Source organism: Glycine soja, chromosome 18 (genome assembly GCF_004193775.1).
Source record: "Glycine soja cultivar W05 chromosome 18, ASM419377v2, whole genome shotgun sequence".
Lineage (NCBI taxonomy): Eukaryota > Viridiplantae > Streptophyta > Magnoliopsida > Fabales > Fabaceae > Glycine > Glycine soja.
The window spans coordinates 1,540,130-1,560,114 of NC_041019.1; the positions used below are offsets into that span (position 1 = coordinate 1,540,130).

Consider the following 19,985-nt stretch of genomic DNA (forward strand, 5'->3'; position numbering starts at 1 on the left):
TTTTATTTAATGAAAATTAAATTGTTAGTACAAATATTGCAAGTCTTTATTAATAATACAATACATCATACTAACATATCCAAAATATTTATACTAATTAACAGTTCAATCCTGCTAGATAAATGCTTTTCTATATATACACTGACAGAACAGTTTTAATGCTTTTTTAATTTTTTCCTGTTTGTAATAATGATTTTTTGTTTGTTTGTTAGAAATTGACATTTTTTTCACTTTAATCATGGGCTAAATCTTTTATAGTAAACAAAGAATATAAAAATAAGGAAGTTTAACTTAGTTTGTTTCAACAATATAAGTAAATTATTGTAAATTCTCTTATATCTGAATTCCTACATATTAAAAAGAATATTACAAAAATAAGATGTATATTAATTTGATTTGATAAAAATAAGATTATGCAAGATTTAATTAATAAAGCAAAATAATAAAAACAATTAAGTCTTTTAAAACTATATAAAGTCGTCTATTTGAACTAAAGTTATCATAACATTTTATGGTGAATCATGTGCATAAATAAATTATTGATCTTTTAATAATTATTTTTAATGGATTCATCAATAGTTTTTCTCATCCTTCTACCTCTAGTAATATGGCCATCATCATCATCCTTTTGATCTACTCTCTTAATTGGTATTTTACTAGTTTTTACATAGATGTCATGTCTACATAACTTTATCTTTACTATGATTTTTCTAACAATATATTATCTTGTATATTCACTCATTTAGTGCATCCATATTTGTAATATTTGTTTTTATTAATGTTCAAGACACTCCTTTTTTGTTTTTTAAAGTTAATTAAGATACTCATTCATTTCATCTATCATGCTTAAATCCTCTAGTTAATTTACATTTCTTTCTCATTCTATTTGATTGATGGATCCAATACTTCAGCATGATGCATCGTATTATTGGTGACAACTTATAATAGTCATACTACTATTAACAAAAGATAAACTTAACGCCTTGTGCAAAAGAAGAGTACTATCTTAGGTGTAGTGTATATTTTGTGTTGTTTTGTCATTAGGAAGATAATAATAACTTATTTTTATCTTACTTTGCGACAATTCAAAATCTGGTATGTAATTTGTGTATGTCAGGTATTTTGAGATGTTGCATAATAATATTTCCGCCCACTATATACAATTTAACTCTCTTTTTGGAAGAAAAAAAGTTGAGGATTAATTGCAACAACTATATGGTGATCCTTTTAACTTCAATACGTTTTCGACTTGATCGATAAAAGTTAGATCATAAACATAATTTAAGGTCATGTTCTTTTTTCTAATGGTGTATTGATATCTTTATTTATCCCTTTAATTTTACTTTAATTGTAAGTTAGACTTTACTTTCATTTTAATAAAATTTTACTATTAAAAAAATATAAACTTATCCCTTAATAAGTGACATTTGTTTTTGTACAATAATTAATGTGTCTTATTTTAAGTGGTGGTTAGATCCAATTTCATGTTGAATTTAATATTGTGGAACAAAAAGGCGGTGTTATATATATATGATGGTCGATGGTGCAAGAGGGGATCGGAAGATTATACTTAAAGAAGCAGAAGCATACTTGTACTCCAATCTAATAAAAATGTTCTATATATAATAGAAAATACGGATACGTGCTGTACAGGAAAAGAAAATGAATATGTAAGTAAGATTCGGAATACATATGCACCATGACGCTTTTAATCATGGATACAAAGCAGCAAAGCCCTCTTTTGACATAACAACACATTCAATTTTGAGACATGCATGTTACAAACGACTAAAAGCCCACGCCATTAATAACATCAACAGTCTTTTATCACTTCTATATAGTAACTAAACAAGGTTTTTTTTCGGTGAGCTTAGGGGAGCTAGTCAAACAAACATTTAAAACTTAATCACACAAAACATGTAGAGGTATAGAAAAAATACAAAAGGTAATGGTGGGCAAGTGAAAAACCATAGTTTTGGGGAGTTATTTGTATCCCAAAGTCGAAAACCATTATGCCCTAAAGGCATTATCGGATGTGACTCCTTGTTCACTACCTGGATGCACCTTGTTCTTTCCCACACTAGAACTAGCCACCTTTCTCTCTTCAGTACTCACCTCACCTCTTCGTACTCTTTCCACTTCCATTCTCTTCAACTTCTCTTTCTGCCTCTTCTCCATAACATAAATTTCAGCTGAACGTGCCCCAATGGAAGACATGTTGTTCTCTGCAAAAACAACAAACTAGCTAATATTGCAAAAAAGTTTACTAATTATTAGACTTGGCTACTAAGAAATGCTTTATGAAATTAGCATTGCCAAAGATGGTATTTATAGGAGTTGGAATTTGATGAGAGCGTGTGGAATAAGCAGCCACGTTCATTTCTCCAATGCCCTTGTGGTTTGTGGCTTTGCTTTACAACCAACCATAATTAACATTAATTATCTTAATTGCACTCACACAAAAAAATAAAATGCCATGTTGTCATCATACTTTGCATGGAAAATTAAGTTTTGGTCCGCGCACCATCTTTATGTGTTTTAAACTTTCTAAATATATAAGATAGACAATCCTAAGGCTCCAAATGCAACAATTTGTATTAATATATTACATAAGTATTTAAAATACACATGGTTTGGAGCACACAGGAAGTGGATTAAATATAAAATGACCGAAGTGGGCTTCTTAGTTTAATTATGTGTCATCCAAACATTAACCACTATTGCCACACAGATGACATGTCAGCTTGAGATGATAATATATTCTGTGGGAGGAGTTGGAGGCTGCACAATGGCAGATATATTGCATGCCGCTGACTACTGGTAAGTTACCTCCAAAATAATTGACCTATAATATTGCAAAGGCCATAAGTTATAAGATTCAAGTGTTTCAAGCATATGCAGTAACCTAAAACGGGTTTATATATAACGAATATATAATTTCTCATCGCCGAGTAACAGACGTACAAGAATGAGACAGAGAGGGAATGTAAGAATCATTGGTACTTAAATGTTTGATTACATCGATGAACAAGCGAATTTCAGGTTTTAGACGGGATGCTTTAATTTTGTTTATTATTAATATTAGTTCATACACGGGACACTTTAATTGATGACCACTAATCGTGGAAACTGCAGCTTCTGTATTAGCGTTTTAGGTAGGATTTTAATATTATGCACAGCACCAACTAAGCTTTTAGACGTATATTATTAAATTTATATCTTAAAAGCATAAGCCATTAACTGACAGCTAGGTTATCATAAAACCAGGAGAGCTTATCTTTCAATCTAACACTTTGATTGCATGGTATTTCTCTTCGATCTAATTTAAGTTCTTCTTTTTCTTCAGTGACTATTAAATAAATTGTATTAAATAATTATAACTCATACTCTCGATCAGGTCAACTTAGCGAAAATAAGATTGGATGATAGTAATATATATGTTAGTAGTGTACATCGATCTACTCTAAGACTAAAGAGCGTGTAATAATATAACTAACCAGTTGATAAGATTCATATTTTACAAGAGGTGAATTTAAATTCGAATGTGTAAATGTAAAAACTTCGTTGGGGAGTAATTTAAAAATACTTATGTAAGTACTTTGAGTTTTAAGATCTGTTATGATCCATGTAAACTTTCATTACTCAACTTACTTCTTTTTTTTAGTGAAAAAAAACATTATATTAATAGCATATTTTCAAGGAAAATATTTATCATGAATCCACTCACTTTCTCTTTCATCTCATTTCTACTTTCATTTTCTTAATCTCAGTTTTTTTTATTGGATTACCTATTATATCTATCATTTTCTCCCTTTATTTTTTTTTTCTTCTTATTCTCTTTTCTTTCCTCCCTAACACACCCCATTTTAGGATGTAAGTTTATGATTACTTTATTTTCAGATACATCTTACAATAAAGAAAAAAAAAGGGATAAAAAAAAACCATATATTACTAGAAAAAACATAAATAAAGATGGAACTTAGAGAGGGATCCTCATCCGTCTTTAGTAGAGACCAAAACAGTGACAAAATGCAATATACAGAAATGAAACAAAAATATTCTACCTTAGAGACAACATAAGGATATATCCGTCTCTATAATATTCCATCGTCTCTATATGTTTAATAATATTTGGACACAGATTTTAGTGACAACATTAGTTAGTTTGGGATAATTGTCAACATAGCCCATCTCTAAACTCGTTTCTATGTATCTATTTTAATATTTTAAAAATTATAATTCATTAGAGACTGAAATGATTCCGTCTCTAAGATTTTTTATATTACCATTTTTATCTATTCAACTAGAGTTAAAGTATATGCTGTATTATAGTTTGATTAAAAATAAGTACTCAATATTAATTATAATATTATATAATTAATTGGGAACTGTACACATGCCTTAATATAATATTATTTTATTATATTATATATGAGTATTTATATTTTTTTAATGTGATGGAAAAAAGAAGATAAGAAGAAAAATCAGGTGAGATGATACAAGAATATTATATATATATATATATATATATATATATATATATAATAATTCCAAATGAAATACCACAAACATTATATTAGATACATGTTGACATGAAACAAGTCACTCCAAAAATAATATATATTTTCAATTTAAGCTTATTGTTGTAAATAATAAAAACTTGAGCAGAAGAATTATAGAGATGCAAGTTGCTACATATGGTCGATAACCATCTCAAAGAAATCCTTTTGGTCAGTCTGTTGGCAACCCAACATATCATTGGTGATTTGGTGTCCTGTCAAAAAATAAAAACTACCTCAACAAAATCAATGCATTAAGCGGTAGATTCTGCATACAGTAGTATAGCACTACCAAGAAAAAAGTTCATATAGCAACGTTGCTCTCGTAATATCACCCGATATTATTTATAATAAGAAGAGAAATAGAAAGAAAAAAAATTGGTGATGTAATAATATAAAAAGAAACAAAAAATGAATAATGAAAAAAATATAATTTACTCTTTCTCGCATAGAATGGGAAGCAAGGACCTCCCAGAAAATTTTGAAACGTTAAATATGAGTGGACATGGGAAGATGTGATAAAGATCGATCCGAATAGCGTATTAGGAGGATAATTTTTATAACTTTTTAATTTATAATTGTTACGAGGGCTAGGTAGTGACTTTTTCTTCTTTTTTTTCAATTCAGGGGACTTGTGCTGTTGTGCAGTGTGCAGCAAAAACTGGAGTTTTTTGGTGTCAAAGGAAAAGAATCAGACCAGAATGAATTTGTGCCTAGCTACCCTGTATTGACGAAGCTACTGTATGCGTTGGGGAATAGCGCAAATAAAATGATTTTTTTGCAACTTCGAGTCATTCCAGTCGCAGTAACGAAAAGAAGAATATATAGGAAGGTTCATGATATATATATATATAATCATATCATATAACTTTCATAACTATTATATTATTTTTTAACTTTTAATTAAATATTTAATATTTTCTTAAAATTTATCATTAAATTCAAAATTCATTTTATATAAATTATATATACAAAATCTAATATTAATCTGAAATTATTTATTATTTTGTTTATATAGATTAAAATTGATCTATATGAATATTTTAAAATATAAATTATTAATTACTTTTTTATTGTTGTTCAATTTTAATAAAATTTGATTCAAATGATAGTAATAATATATAGATATAATTTAACGATTAGATTAATAAAAAAAATATATATTATATATATAATTATAAAAATTATATTTGTATAATTTAATCCGACTTTGTGGCTATATATGTGTGTGTTTTTGTTCATGTTGTATTTCTTTCTTTCTGCAAACCATATAGCAGTATAAGTGTTTTGTAATGTACATCGGGCACAACTTGTGCTTCTTATTCTTTTTAATAAATTTGATCCATTAGCTGTTTTTTAAAAAAAAAAATTGTTGAAGATAAGTACGTATCAAATTTTCTTATATAAATTATGTATCAAACGACATAAAAAATATGAAGCAGTAAAATTACAAATACTTTATGGCAAATGATAAACGATATCTTAAAAGTATTATTAAAAAACTTAAAGTAAAAATATTTTTATTAGAAGGAAAAAATTATATTATTTACAATATTTTTTTTATCATTCTTTTAGAATTTACAAAATAAATTTTAATTTCTTAAACAGATCACTGGTATGCAAAATCCATACTATATATATATATATATATGATAAGAACCTCCTCCCTTACTACTCCCTATGCATTAGTTGTTGACTAACGCCATTTACCACCAATCTCAAGTGCTTCTGACTAAGTCCAATTAATAAAGGCACAAAGACATCGTGCCCCGCACAATTTATGTTAAAAATGAATACAAATCGAAATTAGGGTAAACTGATGTAATTTTTAGTTTGTGGCTGCTCAAAGACTGCGAGTTATATATAAGGATGAAGAATGTGCAATGCAACTTCCCAAGTCAGAAAAATTCCATGCAATCAGTCTTCTTCTTTGATTTTATTTTTCTTTTGCTTCTTTATAACGTTTTTGACTTCCGTGAAGTGGCAAAGGCAACATATTTTGTGTATTTTATTTTTTCTAGTCAGAATTGAGATACTTTTTCTTCAACAAAAAATGCCATTCTAGTATTATTCCAATATTTATACTGTAGTAATTCTTACCATTTCGTCCACTTAATTTGACCGGCTACCCATTCCCGTTCTAATTTGGCTCAACCACCGTTCCGTTTTAAGAATTTTGATCCAAAGGCGCACGTCATTCCAATAATTTTATAATCTTAATTTAATTGTTTTCCTCCTTCTCGACTGCGACCAAAGTATTCAATTCTTAAAGGATTGATAAGACAAAAAGAGTATTACCCAAACAATAATGCACATAAATAGTGCTTAGCACCTAAGTCAACACTGTACACCTAATCACTTGTTTTTAAATCAAAAAATATATTTTTTTTTAACTTAAAAAAATACCGTACATTGCACGGGTTTGGATGGTAGTTTGTATCAAACAAATTAAGCAAAGATAAGTCTAACCGCTTCACGGGGCAGAACGAGAAATTTTTGTATTAAAGTCATGTGTTTATATGTAAAAAAGCAAAAAAAAGTATTAGTGCATTAGTTTAGTTGCATTTAGTTAGCATCAATATGAAACCTCTCTCTAAGCTCTTAAACAAGCTTTGTGGGAAAATGATAATGCTATTAGCATCCCTTCTAATAGAGCTTATCATTCTCATTCAGAAGCTAAGGGAATCACGTCCCATCAGCACCCGCCAATACATCAAACTCATCGAGAAGAAGAACCCCACAATTTGCTACACCAAAAGATTTAACTTGAAGGCAGAGCACGCTACAGAGTGCAGGGTATGCTTGTCCGAATTCGAGCAAGGGGAGAAGCTGAGGAAGCTCAAATGCCAACACACGTTTCATAGGGATTGTTTGGACAAGTGGTTGCAACAGTACTGGGCTACGTGCCCACTTTGTCGGAAACAGGTGTTGCCTGATGATGTTGTGTTCAAGCACCGTCAGCATCAGAATCAACCAGAGGCTGCTTCTAATGGGAATCATGACAATCTTCTCTATCTTTTTTCAGCATTTCGTGGTGGCAACACTTAATTTGCACAGATAACTCTCTCTCTCTCTCTGAATTACCCAATGTCTTCAACATATTTATAGTAGTACTATATAGTTAAAACAAAACCACCTAATTATTTTTTCTTTTTAGAAAAGGGTTTAATTTGTTATTCTTCCCCTGCCAGGATTCTACGGAGGAATATTAATATTGAAGTACACCCTATAGATATAGATATTATTAAAGCATCGATGCTACCTTTTTTGTATTTCACTCTTCTTCTGCTTATTATTTGGATTAAGGTTTGACTGATCTAGAAATTCATATTCATATGTCTGTGTAAGTGGACATTTTAATTTTGGGGTTAGAAACATCCGGCAATTGTGATGGAGGAAACCCAACTTCCTACTGACGGTAGAGTTGGTTGGTCAAATGAGGTAGTGGAGTCTCTCAGACACATATTATTCATATTCTACTCATATTCTACGAAGACCCTTTCTTAGTATACTGATAAATTGGTAGGTGAATAAGTTGAAAAAAGATTTTTTTACATCCGTTGACGCCTTTAGAGAGAAACAGAGACAAGAAGAAAAATATAGATATATTAAGTGATATGATTTAATAGGAAAAAAAGAGATATATAAAAAAAAATAAGAGGGTCAACTAGGTATTTAAAATTTATAGGTATAAAAAATTCAGGACTCGAATAAGTTTATGGTTTGATGTCCAGAAGCAATTCTTTTGGATTTTCATAAAAGTTGCTTTAATGTTAATATGGATTAAAAACAAATATTAATTAACGATATATTAAAATGAAAGAAAGTTAGTGAATTTTCTCAAAAGTGAAAAACATAGAATTATACAGTTACACATGCAACATAAAAAAAATTAAAACAATATAGGTTTAGGTTGGATTGGATTCCATATATATGACCAAGTCCAATATTATAAATGATTTTGTCAGGTTGTAATTTGTTGAAAAAGCTTATGTTTGAATCTTCTATGACTATGAGCACATAAATTGTGCTTAGCACCAAAAGTCAGTAAAATTTGCTTCAAAAAGTATTTCAAAAATAGCAAAATGATACTTAAATCTATTTAATTGCATAAATCCAATAAAAAGGGTTAAAGAAATTAACATCCTAAGTTAAATATATGCTTAAAAGGTAAGCGTAAATGGTAATGATAATTATTGATAAGTTGTCTTTCTTCGTTCCACCAGCTTAAATTAACTTAGGTCATGTTTGTCTTCACATAGCTAGGAAAGACATAAGTCCTCATCGGTGATCTCAACTTAACAGACTTGACTTAGAAATAGACGTTGCCATCGCTTTCGATCATTTGCTAATCATGTGGCAGAACCAAATTAAGGAGAATATGTAGCCTAGGACATTAATTATTCAATATGGTTGAGAGGTAGATGGACAAATTCAATATCATAGGACACAGGGGATGCATCAAACTGACACGTTTTGGGATCTATGAATCCTCAATTGGTTTTTCGATTTCTGTAGCAGTAAAGTGCGATAAGAATTAATTTGTCAATCCTCATATTTTCATAAATAAATTTGACTATTTATTCTTATATTATGATTTGTTTGTCAATGAAAAAATATAAGAATGCATCAAACAGTGTTGAAAGTCGTAGGTTAAATTTTAATGGTGCACTCCTATCATACTGCAATTAGCTAGGTTCTTAACTAGTCTCTGACATTTTTCAACACATTTGCTTGGACAGTTGGGCAATAAACCAATGGGTTTTGATGTAAAAAACCAATGACAACAACTTGAAGTAGGTTTACTCTTCACATGCATGTGATCGATGTTGTATTATTGATTATATCAAATGCTATTACAATTTTCTATAAGTTTTCCTTTGCGTATTGGCAGAAGAATAATCAAGAAGGGTTCTCAGTTATGAACTTTGCAAGTACATATGATGCGTGTTCCCTAATCCTTGATTACAGACATTTCCCCTCAAATTGTTCATCCAAAATGAATAATTTGCTCCTTCTTTTTTTGAGTTGAAAGAGACATAAGTTCAACGTTGACTTATTTCCTCTACATGTATTCACATCACATACGTGATAAATGAATTGTAGTACTTACACAATTTTTTTATAATATTATTTTTATTTTTTTCTATTACATACATTAACTATATTATCACACGTCCCAATCTCGCTCTTTTCTTTCCTGGTCTCTTTATTATACATATTCTGTTATGAAAAATTGTATAAACATAATTTGTCGTAATAAATTTCAAATTACAAATTGTAACTGTTATATATTTAAATGAATAATTATAATTTCTCATCTTTTTTTTTTAAATAATTTTTCTTATAATTAAGGAGCTAAAAATCACTCTTAGAATGAATAATGTGAGATGTCTACCCAACCTCAAAAGTTTTGATACGATGTTAAAGTGCAGCAAAGATATCTAAAAGATTTCCTTAAAAATCAATTAATAAGAGGATGACCTATCCAATTATATAAACACTTATCATATTCGTTAACCATTCGATATGGCTCTCAACATTCATCTTAGAAATAAAAGCTTCTTGTATATCACCAAAAGTTTAAACAAATTTTGTGGACAATGAAGGATCATTGGATAATCACTGTAAGCAACTTGGTCGTAGTAGAGTCAGTACTAGTTTTTATTCATCTACTCGATTATACTAGCAATTTCTATTTCATTCCATTGCATGTATTAAAATACTACTAGATTATATGAAAATGAAAGTCACTGGGTTTTATTATCATAGTGGGAGTGGATTAGTGGTTGAAATGGTAGCTCAACCGATCGATGTGACGGTTAAGAAGTGTCGGTCAAGTAGTGAACACAATAATTGATTTACAAAAGCATATGTACTCCACCCACTAACTCTTGCGTGCTCCTTGTTTCAAACAATTAAATTAATATAAGGGTATTTGTTAGTGTTTAGGATATTGGTTAAGAAATCAATATATATATATATATATATATATATATATATATATATATATATATATATATATATATATATATTGTATAAATTATAAGAGAATATAAAAAAATTATGAATAGTATAATTTTTTGTTTTTCAATTTTTAAAATTTTAATTAAAGGAAAATTGGTTATATTTAAAATTATTCTTTATGTAGAAGAAAAATTGATAAATGATTTTGATCCAGTATATGTCCCAGGGGCAAGGGGGGAAATAACAGAGGCTATAGCTCTTCAAGTACTGATTTTCAGGTACTTTGTTGGAGTGTGATTCTAAAATCGTGGTTCAGTTTGTTAACCATGCGTCAGCACAGTACTCTTCATCTTTATTAGTCTATCGTTACCTCTATTCGTCATTGGTTGGACAAGAACTGTGAGGTTCATATTGTGCAAGTTTTTAGAAAAACAACCACGAACCATGGATGCTGATTTTTTTAGCATCAGAAGCTCAATTTTAGGAGATATAGGAGTTCATATTTATTCCTAAACCATCAGAACTTGATTGACGCAATATTAATGAGACTTCCCTAGGCCTGGTCTGTTCAATTTGAGATACTTTCTTTCTCAATTTTTTTAGAAGAAATAGTAGAAAAATAAATAAATTATGAGTCTCTGGAAGAAGCCGTAGGAATATAAACTTGTAGATGCATCCACACTCCAATCTCAATAATAACAAATATTCCAAGTGAAGTAATTATTGAAATTATGTCTCATTTGTTGGTGAAGTCGCTCCTCCAATTGAGATATGAAATTTTCATGACAGTGAGAAGCGTAGCCAAGTGTCCAGGTTATGTGTGACTACGATGTCACTGACATGAACTATCTCAAACAATGCAAAAATTGTCCCCTTAAAGGCAATACCCCCTTTCCCCCCCTTAAAATTTGGCTTTCAAAAAGTACTTTTTTCAAAATACATTAATTTTTAACATGGCTAGAAAGTATTTTTGAAATATTAAAATTTTAACACTTCCAGAAAATATTTTCTGAAATGTGTTGAAATTTTTTAATCTGTTTTGAAAAGTAGTTTCCAAAAAAGAGATACTTGTAGAAGAAGAAGAATATATATATATAGTATTAGTAAATCTGGGAGGTGTAAATAACAGTTGTTACCACCTAATCTTAGGCTGTAACTTGGTCCACGATGGATTGGATTTTAATCTCAAAGGCCTAGTACAGTCGACAGATATATGGCAAGAATTTTTAGGTGAGCACACTTAAGACTATGTTGAATATATGGAATAAAATTTTCCAACTTCAAATTTCAAACAATAACAAATAATCCATGAAACAAACGACTCCTATACTCTTATTGAGTGTTGATCATTGATTTAAGTACTTACAATTAATAATACATATGAAAAGAATATATATACTATCGAAGAAGTGACCAGCCATAAAAGTGTTGGATTTCCATAAGCCTCTCTTTTAGGCCCAATATCATAAAAGAACGGGTCGCACAGGTCCAAATAAAACAATAGTGTCCCAAGAGGTGGCCCAGCAGTACACAAAGAGACAACAAGGCTTTGTTATTCTATTCTCCCATCCAAGTTCACACCCCATATTTTCTTTTATTTTTTTAACAAAAATATCCTTGACAGACACATTTTTATTATGTATTGTACAAAAAAATATAATATAAAAAAAAAAGTATTTATTGTGTTAAATTTTCATTAAAAAAAATTAACATGACTGAAACTTATTATAACTTTTTTACAAAAAAGTAAAATGACACTATTATTGTGAGTGAAAAAAGGTGTGTTGTTGTAATTGTGAGAAAGTAAGTGCAGAATGTGGCGTGAGAAGAAAGTGATGTAGGAAAATGGACTTGGTGAGTGAGAAAGTATGTGTTACTGTAAATGTAATTGTGAGAAAGTGAGTGTGGTGTGAGAAGATATTGATGTGAGAAGATGGGTGTGGTGAGTGAGAAAGAGTGTGTGGTGCTGTAATAATTGTGAGAATGTGAGTGTGGTGTTTGAAGAGAGCGACCTGGGTTGTTGAGAACATAAACTTCTTTTTGTTGTTTTAGTTTAAAATAATAGCAATACAACGGAAACATTTATGTTTTTGTTGGGTTAAATATTTTTAAAAAAAAATAATAAAACAAAAACTAGTTCTATTTTGTTCAATCAAAATATATTTTTGTTGTGTATTAATAAGGGTTATCATACATTATAATAGAAATATATTTTCATTATAATAGAAATATATTTTCATTATAATGAATTCACAACACAACCTAGTTTTTAAAATAATAAAAAAAAAGCTGTGGTAAGAGGTGGAGGCAATGGGACCCATAGGGGCCATGGCCCCCTCCCCTACAGATTTTTAAACCTTCCTAATATTATGTATAATTAATTAATACTACTTTTGATGATATTATTTTTCCTTTGGTTTTGGTCAAGATGTGAAATGGTGGTGCATGAGTGTAGGATGTGCAACACCAACCAGGTTTTACAATTATAAGTCTTTAGGCATTTGATGTTTTCAGACTCTGTTTAATTGGTCTACACTACTTGAGTTGTCAAGTTGTAATCATTGCCATCTTAATAAAATTCACTTTGCTTTAAAAAAAATTAATGGCTCTGCAAATTGTAATTATTTACACCTCACATATGTTCTCATTCTTTTTTCTTTCTAATGTGTGTAAAGGTTTTTGCATTGCATTTCATTAACTTGTAGAAAAACTAGTTTTGAACACATAAAACAACTAGTTTCTTTTAATAATAATGCTTATTAGATTTATAGTTTTTGTTTTTACTAACAATACATTTATATTTAGCTAACATGTCTAACTGTTTTCTGCCAATTTTTATAATACCTATATTCATGTAATGAAACTCCTTTTTCACTAAATTAATTTAAATTTGTTGTGGTTAATTTTATTTTTTTTTGGTTGAGAGATGTTTAAGAAGAAAACTATACATATAGTAATTTTATAAGAGAAAAGAAAGAGATGATGAAAAAACACATATGGTGTCTAATGCATTTACTTCAAATTTAGATACTATGTTTTTATTGACATTATTGGATTGAAACATTATACTTTGATAATAATGAGATGAGTGACTTATTGTTGATTGTATTTTTGAAGTTTCATCTCTATTTTGAAGATAAGAGATGCTATCTTTTGTCACACTTTTTTTAGGATATTGTTGTCAGTTCTTTATCCTCTTCTATTTTTTTTGTTATTCATCATTGTGAGCATGTGTATTGTTGGCACTTATTGGTTAATCTTCTTTACTCAATATAATTATATATTTCTTCTGCTTATAAGAAAATATGTTAAATTTCTTGCATATATTATGCATGTGAAAATTTAATTGTTTTTTTTTTCTAAATCAAGATTTTTTATTAGCCCCTTAATAAAATCCTGGCTCCACCCCTGGCTGTGGTGTAATTGTGTAAACTTAGAGAAAATGTGTTGAGAATAACACGGCTCAGGGGACAGTAATCCAAAACATGTACGCCCACTCTGCTAAAGGGCATACTAAAACAGGTCTGCCATATATTTACTTCTGTTTTTCATGTCCTGTTAATTTCTTGTTTAATCAAAATATCTATATTAATTTCCTATAGAGTTTACACTAAAGTTTATTTATATCAATACATATCCCTCCAACTCCAAGAGTACATGTATGCATGTACGTGTGAGTAATGAGTTTCTTTATAACCTTCTAGAATCCCAGACAATCTAATCAATAGTTTAAAAATTACAAAACATAAGATCAGATATGTCAAAGTATATCTATAAAAAGGGGCACCGGAGATGTTAAACGGGGAACACATTTGCCTTTAATTCAAAACATAACTATGCACAGTAACACAGAGAAACATAGATTACAAAAGGAAAAAATAATAAAACAACAAGGTGCCAACAACAGCCAACTATTGCAACCAGCAAGCTGAAGTTGTTCAAGCAGAAAAGAAACTGTTAGAAGCAGCAATTGCAAATTGGGTTTTGGGTTCCAAAACCCACTTGACAAGCTCCTTCTTCTGCACCTCAATCTTCTCCTTCAGAACCAACAAAGAAGCACAAGAAACCACGTTCAAGTTCCTCTCTTGTACAGCGCCAGCCTTCTTAAAATTCATTGTCCTCCTCTCATATTCTTCTGCTACCAACATAGCAATATCAGACATGGTTGATGGTAGATTCTCTCACTCACTATATATGAAACGATGTTGTTTGTTGTGGTTAAGGGTTGCTCTTACTAAAACCTTGTTCAAAGCAAAAGCTATTTATAGCGACGGATTCTACGTCTCTACGCGTGGCCGGTCAACAGTTTCGGATAAGGCTCAAGCCGTGTTAGGTTTCGATTATTAAATTATTACTCATTACTATACTTTTTTAGTTGGGGTGGGTCATATCCATTAATGTGTCCTTCGTTAAAAAATTCTGAAGACTTTCCGACGAAATATAGAGGACTAACTAATGTTTCTTCAACCTACCCATGTTGTTCACATGCCCTGAATATGATAGGACAATTTGGACAGATCTAATGTGGGAGAATTATAAAAAGGGGACTGAAAATAAGAAAATGTTTTCATATATAAATGTTGTACAAAAAATTGTCCAATAAGGAAAATAAGATGATCGATGCGATAAAAAGAAAATAATAATATTATAAAATTATTGTTTCAATCAATTTGTAAATAATAGAACTAAAAAGGAGTTTAACTTTTAAAGCCAAAGATGGTAAATGTAATTGACTTTTTAAATTAACAATTATAATTCCTTTTTCAAAAAGTATATTTTTACTTTTTTTCATCATTAATTATATTTTTACTTTAAAGAAGTTAAATTTTAAAAAGTGAAATGTGGTGGTAATAATCCAAACAAGAGTTTTGCATGATTTGTAAAATATTCCATTCTCTGTGATCGGTCATCAAATTGGAAAATGACAAAATATTGAAACGTGGGACACGTGTAACGGTTTCTCACTGTATACGTAGTATAGAGACAATAAGCAATAATGTCCGACATGCACATGCCCAAGCCTGTCCCTATCCTTTTTTTTTTTTCAGAAGGGATCATTAACTTTGGAATCCTAATTCCTAAAAATGAGATACAGATATACGTTTTTAAAACTACGGATTGGTCCGATGGTTAGTTATATTGAATTCACCTTATGGAGAAGATATATTTAGCACAAAATTTTGTATTTATGTGTGAAAATCTTCCAGATAAGTGAAAGATACAATATGATAAGTGGAATTAGTTTTGGGTTTAGTAGACTGAAGGATACCCTTGACAATATCAAAAAACATATTTTAAAGTAGAAAAAAATGAAAAGAATTTAAAAAATAATAAAAGTAATGTATTTTTTGGTATAGACTACATGTTTAGGATTTAATATGCATATTCAGAAATTAAACTTGAGATATCTAATTAAATTGAAATAATATCATACTAGTTGATCTAAGCGCTCATAATAATAAACGTGATGTAACTTCTTCTTACTTTGATGTTTTATTCAAAGCTAAAAATAATTTTAATAATTGTCTTCGTATCATCAATAAAATTTCTCCATGTGTTTCAGCTAATGATAATGACTCCCTCTTAGTGTCTTTCTCTATTGATGAATTTAGATCTACACTCTTTGAAATGGATTCAGATAAATACACATGACCAACTGGTTTGAAACCAACCTTTTTAAAGAAATTTTGGCATCTTTGTGGATCTGAGCTCTTTAATTCTAGAGTCTCATGGCTTGAAACTAGCCAATTCCCACCTCAGGTAAATAAAACAACAATTTTTCTCATCCCTAAAAAATCTAATCCCACCACCATGAAAGATTTTTGACTCATAGTCCTTTGCAATGTTATATACAAAATTATGTCCAAAGTCCTAGCCAATGGCCTTAAGCTTATTCTTCCAAAATGTATCTCTCCTAAACATTCTGCTTTTATCCAAGATCGTTCCATTTTGGATAATGTCCTTATAGTCTCTGAAATTATTCACCACATAAGATGCAAACAAAAAGGAAAACTATGAGAAATTGCTTTCAAAATTGATATCAGCAAAAAAATTTATTGAGTTGACTCGAACTATCTTTTTGGCATCATGGGTAAGATGGGATTTAACAAAAAATGGATAAACTGAATGAGAATTTGTTTCCCATCAATCCAATTCTAGGTGGTTGTTAATGGGGATAATGTGGGGGAAATTTTTCGAGGGAGAAGACGAAAGATAGAATGACTCACTACCATCCTACCTATTCATTATTTGCACTGGGGTCTTTCAACTATTCTTAAAACACGGGGAGGTGAGAGGTGACATACATGGTGTGAAGGTGTGCAAAGGGACTCCCCTCCCCCCTCTCACTTATTATTGCTAATGATTGTTTTCTTTTTTGTCGGCCTAAAAATAATGAAATTTTCACCCTTTAGGAGATCCTAGACACTTATGGAAAAGTATCAAGACAACTTATCAATTTTCAAAAGTCTGAAATCTTTTTGAGTTCGATTATTCAACAACAACAAAGACACAAAATCTCTTCCTAGGTGTCACTAAAAGCATTGGATCCAACAAATATTTAGGACTTCCTTCAATCATTGGCAAGAGGGAAAAGCTATTTTTGGGTTCATCAAAGATCGTCTTTGGAATTGGCTCAATCATTGGACTAGTAAACAACTCTCAAAAGCGGGTAAAGAAATCCTATCAAATATGCTGCTCAATCTATACCCTTTTGCTGCATGAGTGCTTTTTTGCTCCATTCCACTTTAAAAGATGATTTTGAAGAAAATGATGAAGTGTTTTTGGTGGGGCAATAACAACAAAGGAAATGAATCAATTGGCTCAGTTGGATAAAATTATTATAAAAAAAGAATTTGGAGGAATGAAATTAAGACACTTGTACGCTTTTAATCTTACCATGTTAGGAAAGCAAGGTTGAAAATTCACTACCAACCAAGATACTATAATGTTCAAAATCTTCAACGCTAAATATTTTTCATCAATGGATTTCTTGGATGTCCACCTTGGGCACAATCCCATTTTTGTATGATTTAGTATTCACGCTTCACAGGTAATGGTAAAGCAAGGTGTTATTGGAGGATTGGCAATGGTGATTCTACTCATGTCTGGACTCAACCTTGGCTCTAACAATAATCTTAATCCTTTTGTCTCAACCACCCCAATAATGGTATCTCTCCTCTTAAAGTTTCTGACCTTATTGATCATGCTAATTGCCTTTGAAGGAATGATATTCTAGATTCAAACTTCAACCAAGAGGATGCTCAAAAAATTCGTTCCCTAACACTATTGAATATCACGGAGAGAGATCAACTAAGCCGGAAATATTCAACGAATGGTGAGTACACTGTTAAGAGCGCATATCATGCCATTATGGATCATTTGCTAGACAATAGCCACCTCAAGGTTAAAGGGAATTGGAAGACCATTTGGAATCTTGTTGTGCCTCAAAGAATAAAGCACTTCACTTGAAGGCTTCTTCGAAAATGCATTCCAACAAGATCCAACCTGCGCAAGAAAAATATCCTCTATCCCTTACATTGTGTTTGCTGTGATTCAAATATTGAAAATGAGTGGCATCTCTTCCTTGCTTGTGATCATGCCAGACTCATTTGGCAAGCTGCTGACTTATGGAATCTCGCTGAGCATAGATGGGACAATGCAGATAATTTCCATGATTTTATGTTTGATTTTCTATAGGAAAGCCATCTTTTATGGCCCTCTCTCTTGCTATGCAGCATTTGGCAGAATGGAAGCATGCCCGTGCCTTGCACAACCAATAACGTCCACCTACAACTCATAATGGCACAGCATCATAAATTCCTCCTCACCAAAGACATATCAAATGTAATTTGGATGCTGCCCTACTCAAGGATTCTCAAACCTTTGGCATAGGAATGTGCTTGCGGGATTCTCAGGGAAATTTTATCAAAGCAAAATCTGCTACAATTCAAGAACATCCAAAACCTGAAGTTGCAGAGGCATGGGCTCTACACCAGTCCATCAATTGGATAAAAAGATCTACAACTCCAGAACGTGATTTTTGAGTTGGATGACAAGACGGTGGTTGATAATTTGATCAGTTGTTCTACAGGAAAATCAGACTTATTTACAAAGATGTAGAGCCTCCATCTCTTCTATCCCAAACTCAAACTCAAGGGTGAGTGTTATAAAGAGACGAGGAAATCAAGCAACTCATAACTTAGCAAGAGTTTCTCGATTTTATGTTAGCTTTGGTGTCTTCAATTACATCCCAACTTGTATTGTTTCTCATGTTATGAATGAAATGTAATAACCTATGAAGTACCGATACCAACACGGACACCGGACACGGACACGTGGACACCTGTAATGTTAAAAATATAGGACGTAGTACGGGTGTTGGACACTGACACGGACGCGTGTCGAACACTAGACACGACAAGAGGTTAGAGTATTCGTGCTTCATAGATAATAACTATGTTTTTCATTTAAAAAAAACATGATATATAAAATATGATAAAAAATAAATATAGGTTTGATAGTGTCTTCAGTTACATCCCAACTTGTATTATTTCTCATATTATGAATGAAATGCAATAACTATATTTTTCATTTTAAAAAAACATGATATATAAATGTGATAAAAAAATAAATATAAGTTTGATATATTTTATTTTTGTCAAACTACTTTCTTAGTGTACAGGATAAAACAACAGAAAAATACAAGAAAGTAAAATAATAGTGAGAAATAATAAAATAATGGAAGATATATAATAGATCATACAAACATCCGGTCAAAACAAAAAGATGAAACAAAAGAGAGAAAAAAAATGTAATAAAATAAAAGCTAGAATAAAAAAAAAGTTATATGTATGAATATCAACATCCTTTGGCCTTAATACGTGTCACAAATTTTCAATTTGATTCTTACAGTAAAAAAATTACTAAATTTTATTTGCCAAAAATTATCAATTTAATTCTTATCATCATATGTCAATCAATAACCATTGATCTCCTTACCTATTCTTAATTTAGTTTTTATAATATAGAGCATTTCTAATTGTATCGCTATATATATATATATATATATATATATATATATATATATATATATATATATATATATATATATATATATATATATATATATATATATATATATATATAATTGTATCGCTATAATTTATTCTTAATTTGGTACCCGTAAATAGAAACCAAATTTAGAATACACTATTCCCATATAAAATCATAAAAAACAATTCACACAAGTGATAAAAATTTATCTCTCTTCAAGATTTAAATCCTAATTCACCTTTTAAGTATGAAATAAAGATAAAAATATACAAATTTTGAGTAGTCTACTAGTCGTACAAACACTAAATTATATATTTAAACGCAAAAAATGTACACCTTATCGTTATATTATAGCCTTGATTTATAACAATAATAATTACGTGTCATTGTAAGTCGGTGATGAAT

General features: G+C 30.2%; 2 protein-coding genes across 2 annotated transcripts; one reads left to right on the forward strand and one right to left on the reverse strand.

The window, feature by feature from the left end:
• Positions 1–7,048: 7,048 nt before the first annotated feature.
• Positions 7,049–8,029, forward strand: LOC114395627 (probable E3 ubiquitin-protein ligase XERICO). The gene has a single exon (XM_028357457.1). The coding sequence runs from the start codon at positions 7,140–7,142 to the stop codon at positions 7,605–7,607; it is 468 nt and encodes a 155-aa protein (XP_028213258.1). The 5' UTR covers positions 7,049–7,139; the 3' UTR covers positions 7,608–8,029.
• Positions 8,030–14,284: 6,255 nt separating this feature from the next.
• Positions 14,285–14,782, reverse strand: LOC114396470. The gene has a single exon (XM_028358455.1). The coding sequence runs from the start codon at positions 14,687–14,689 to the stop codon at positions 14,465–14,467; it is 225 nt and encodes a 74-aa protein (XP_028214256.1). The 5' UTR covers positions 14,690–14,782; the 3' UTR covers positions 14,285–14,464.
• Positions 14,783–19,985: the final 5,203 nt, after the last annotated feature.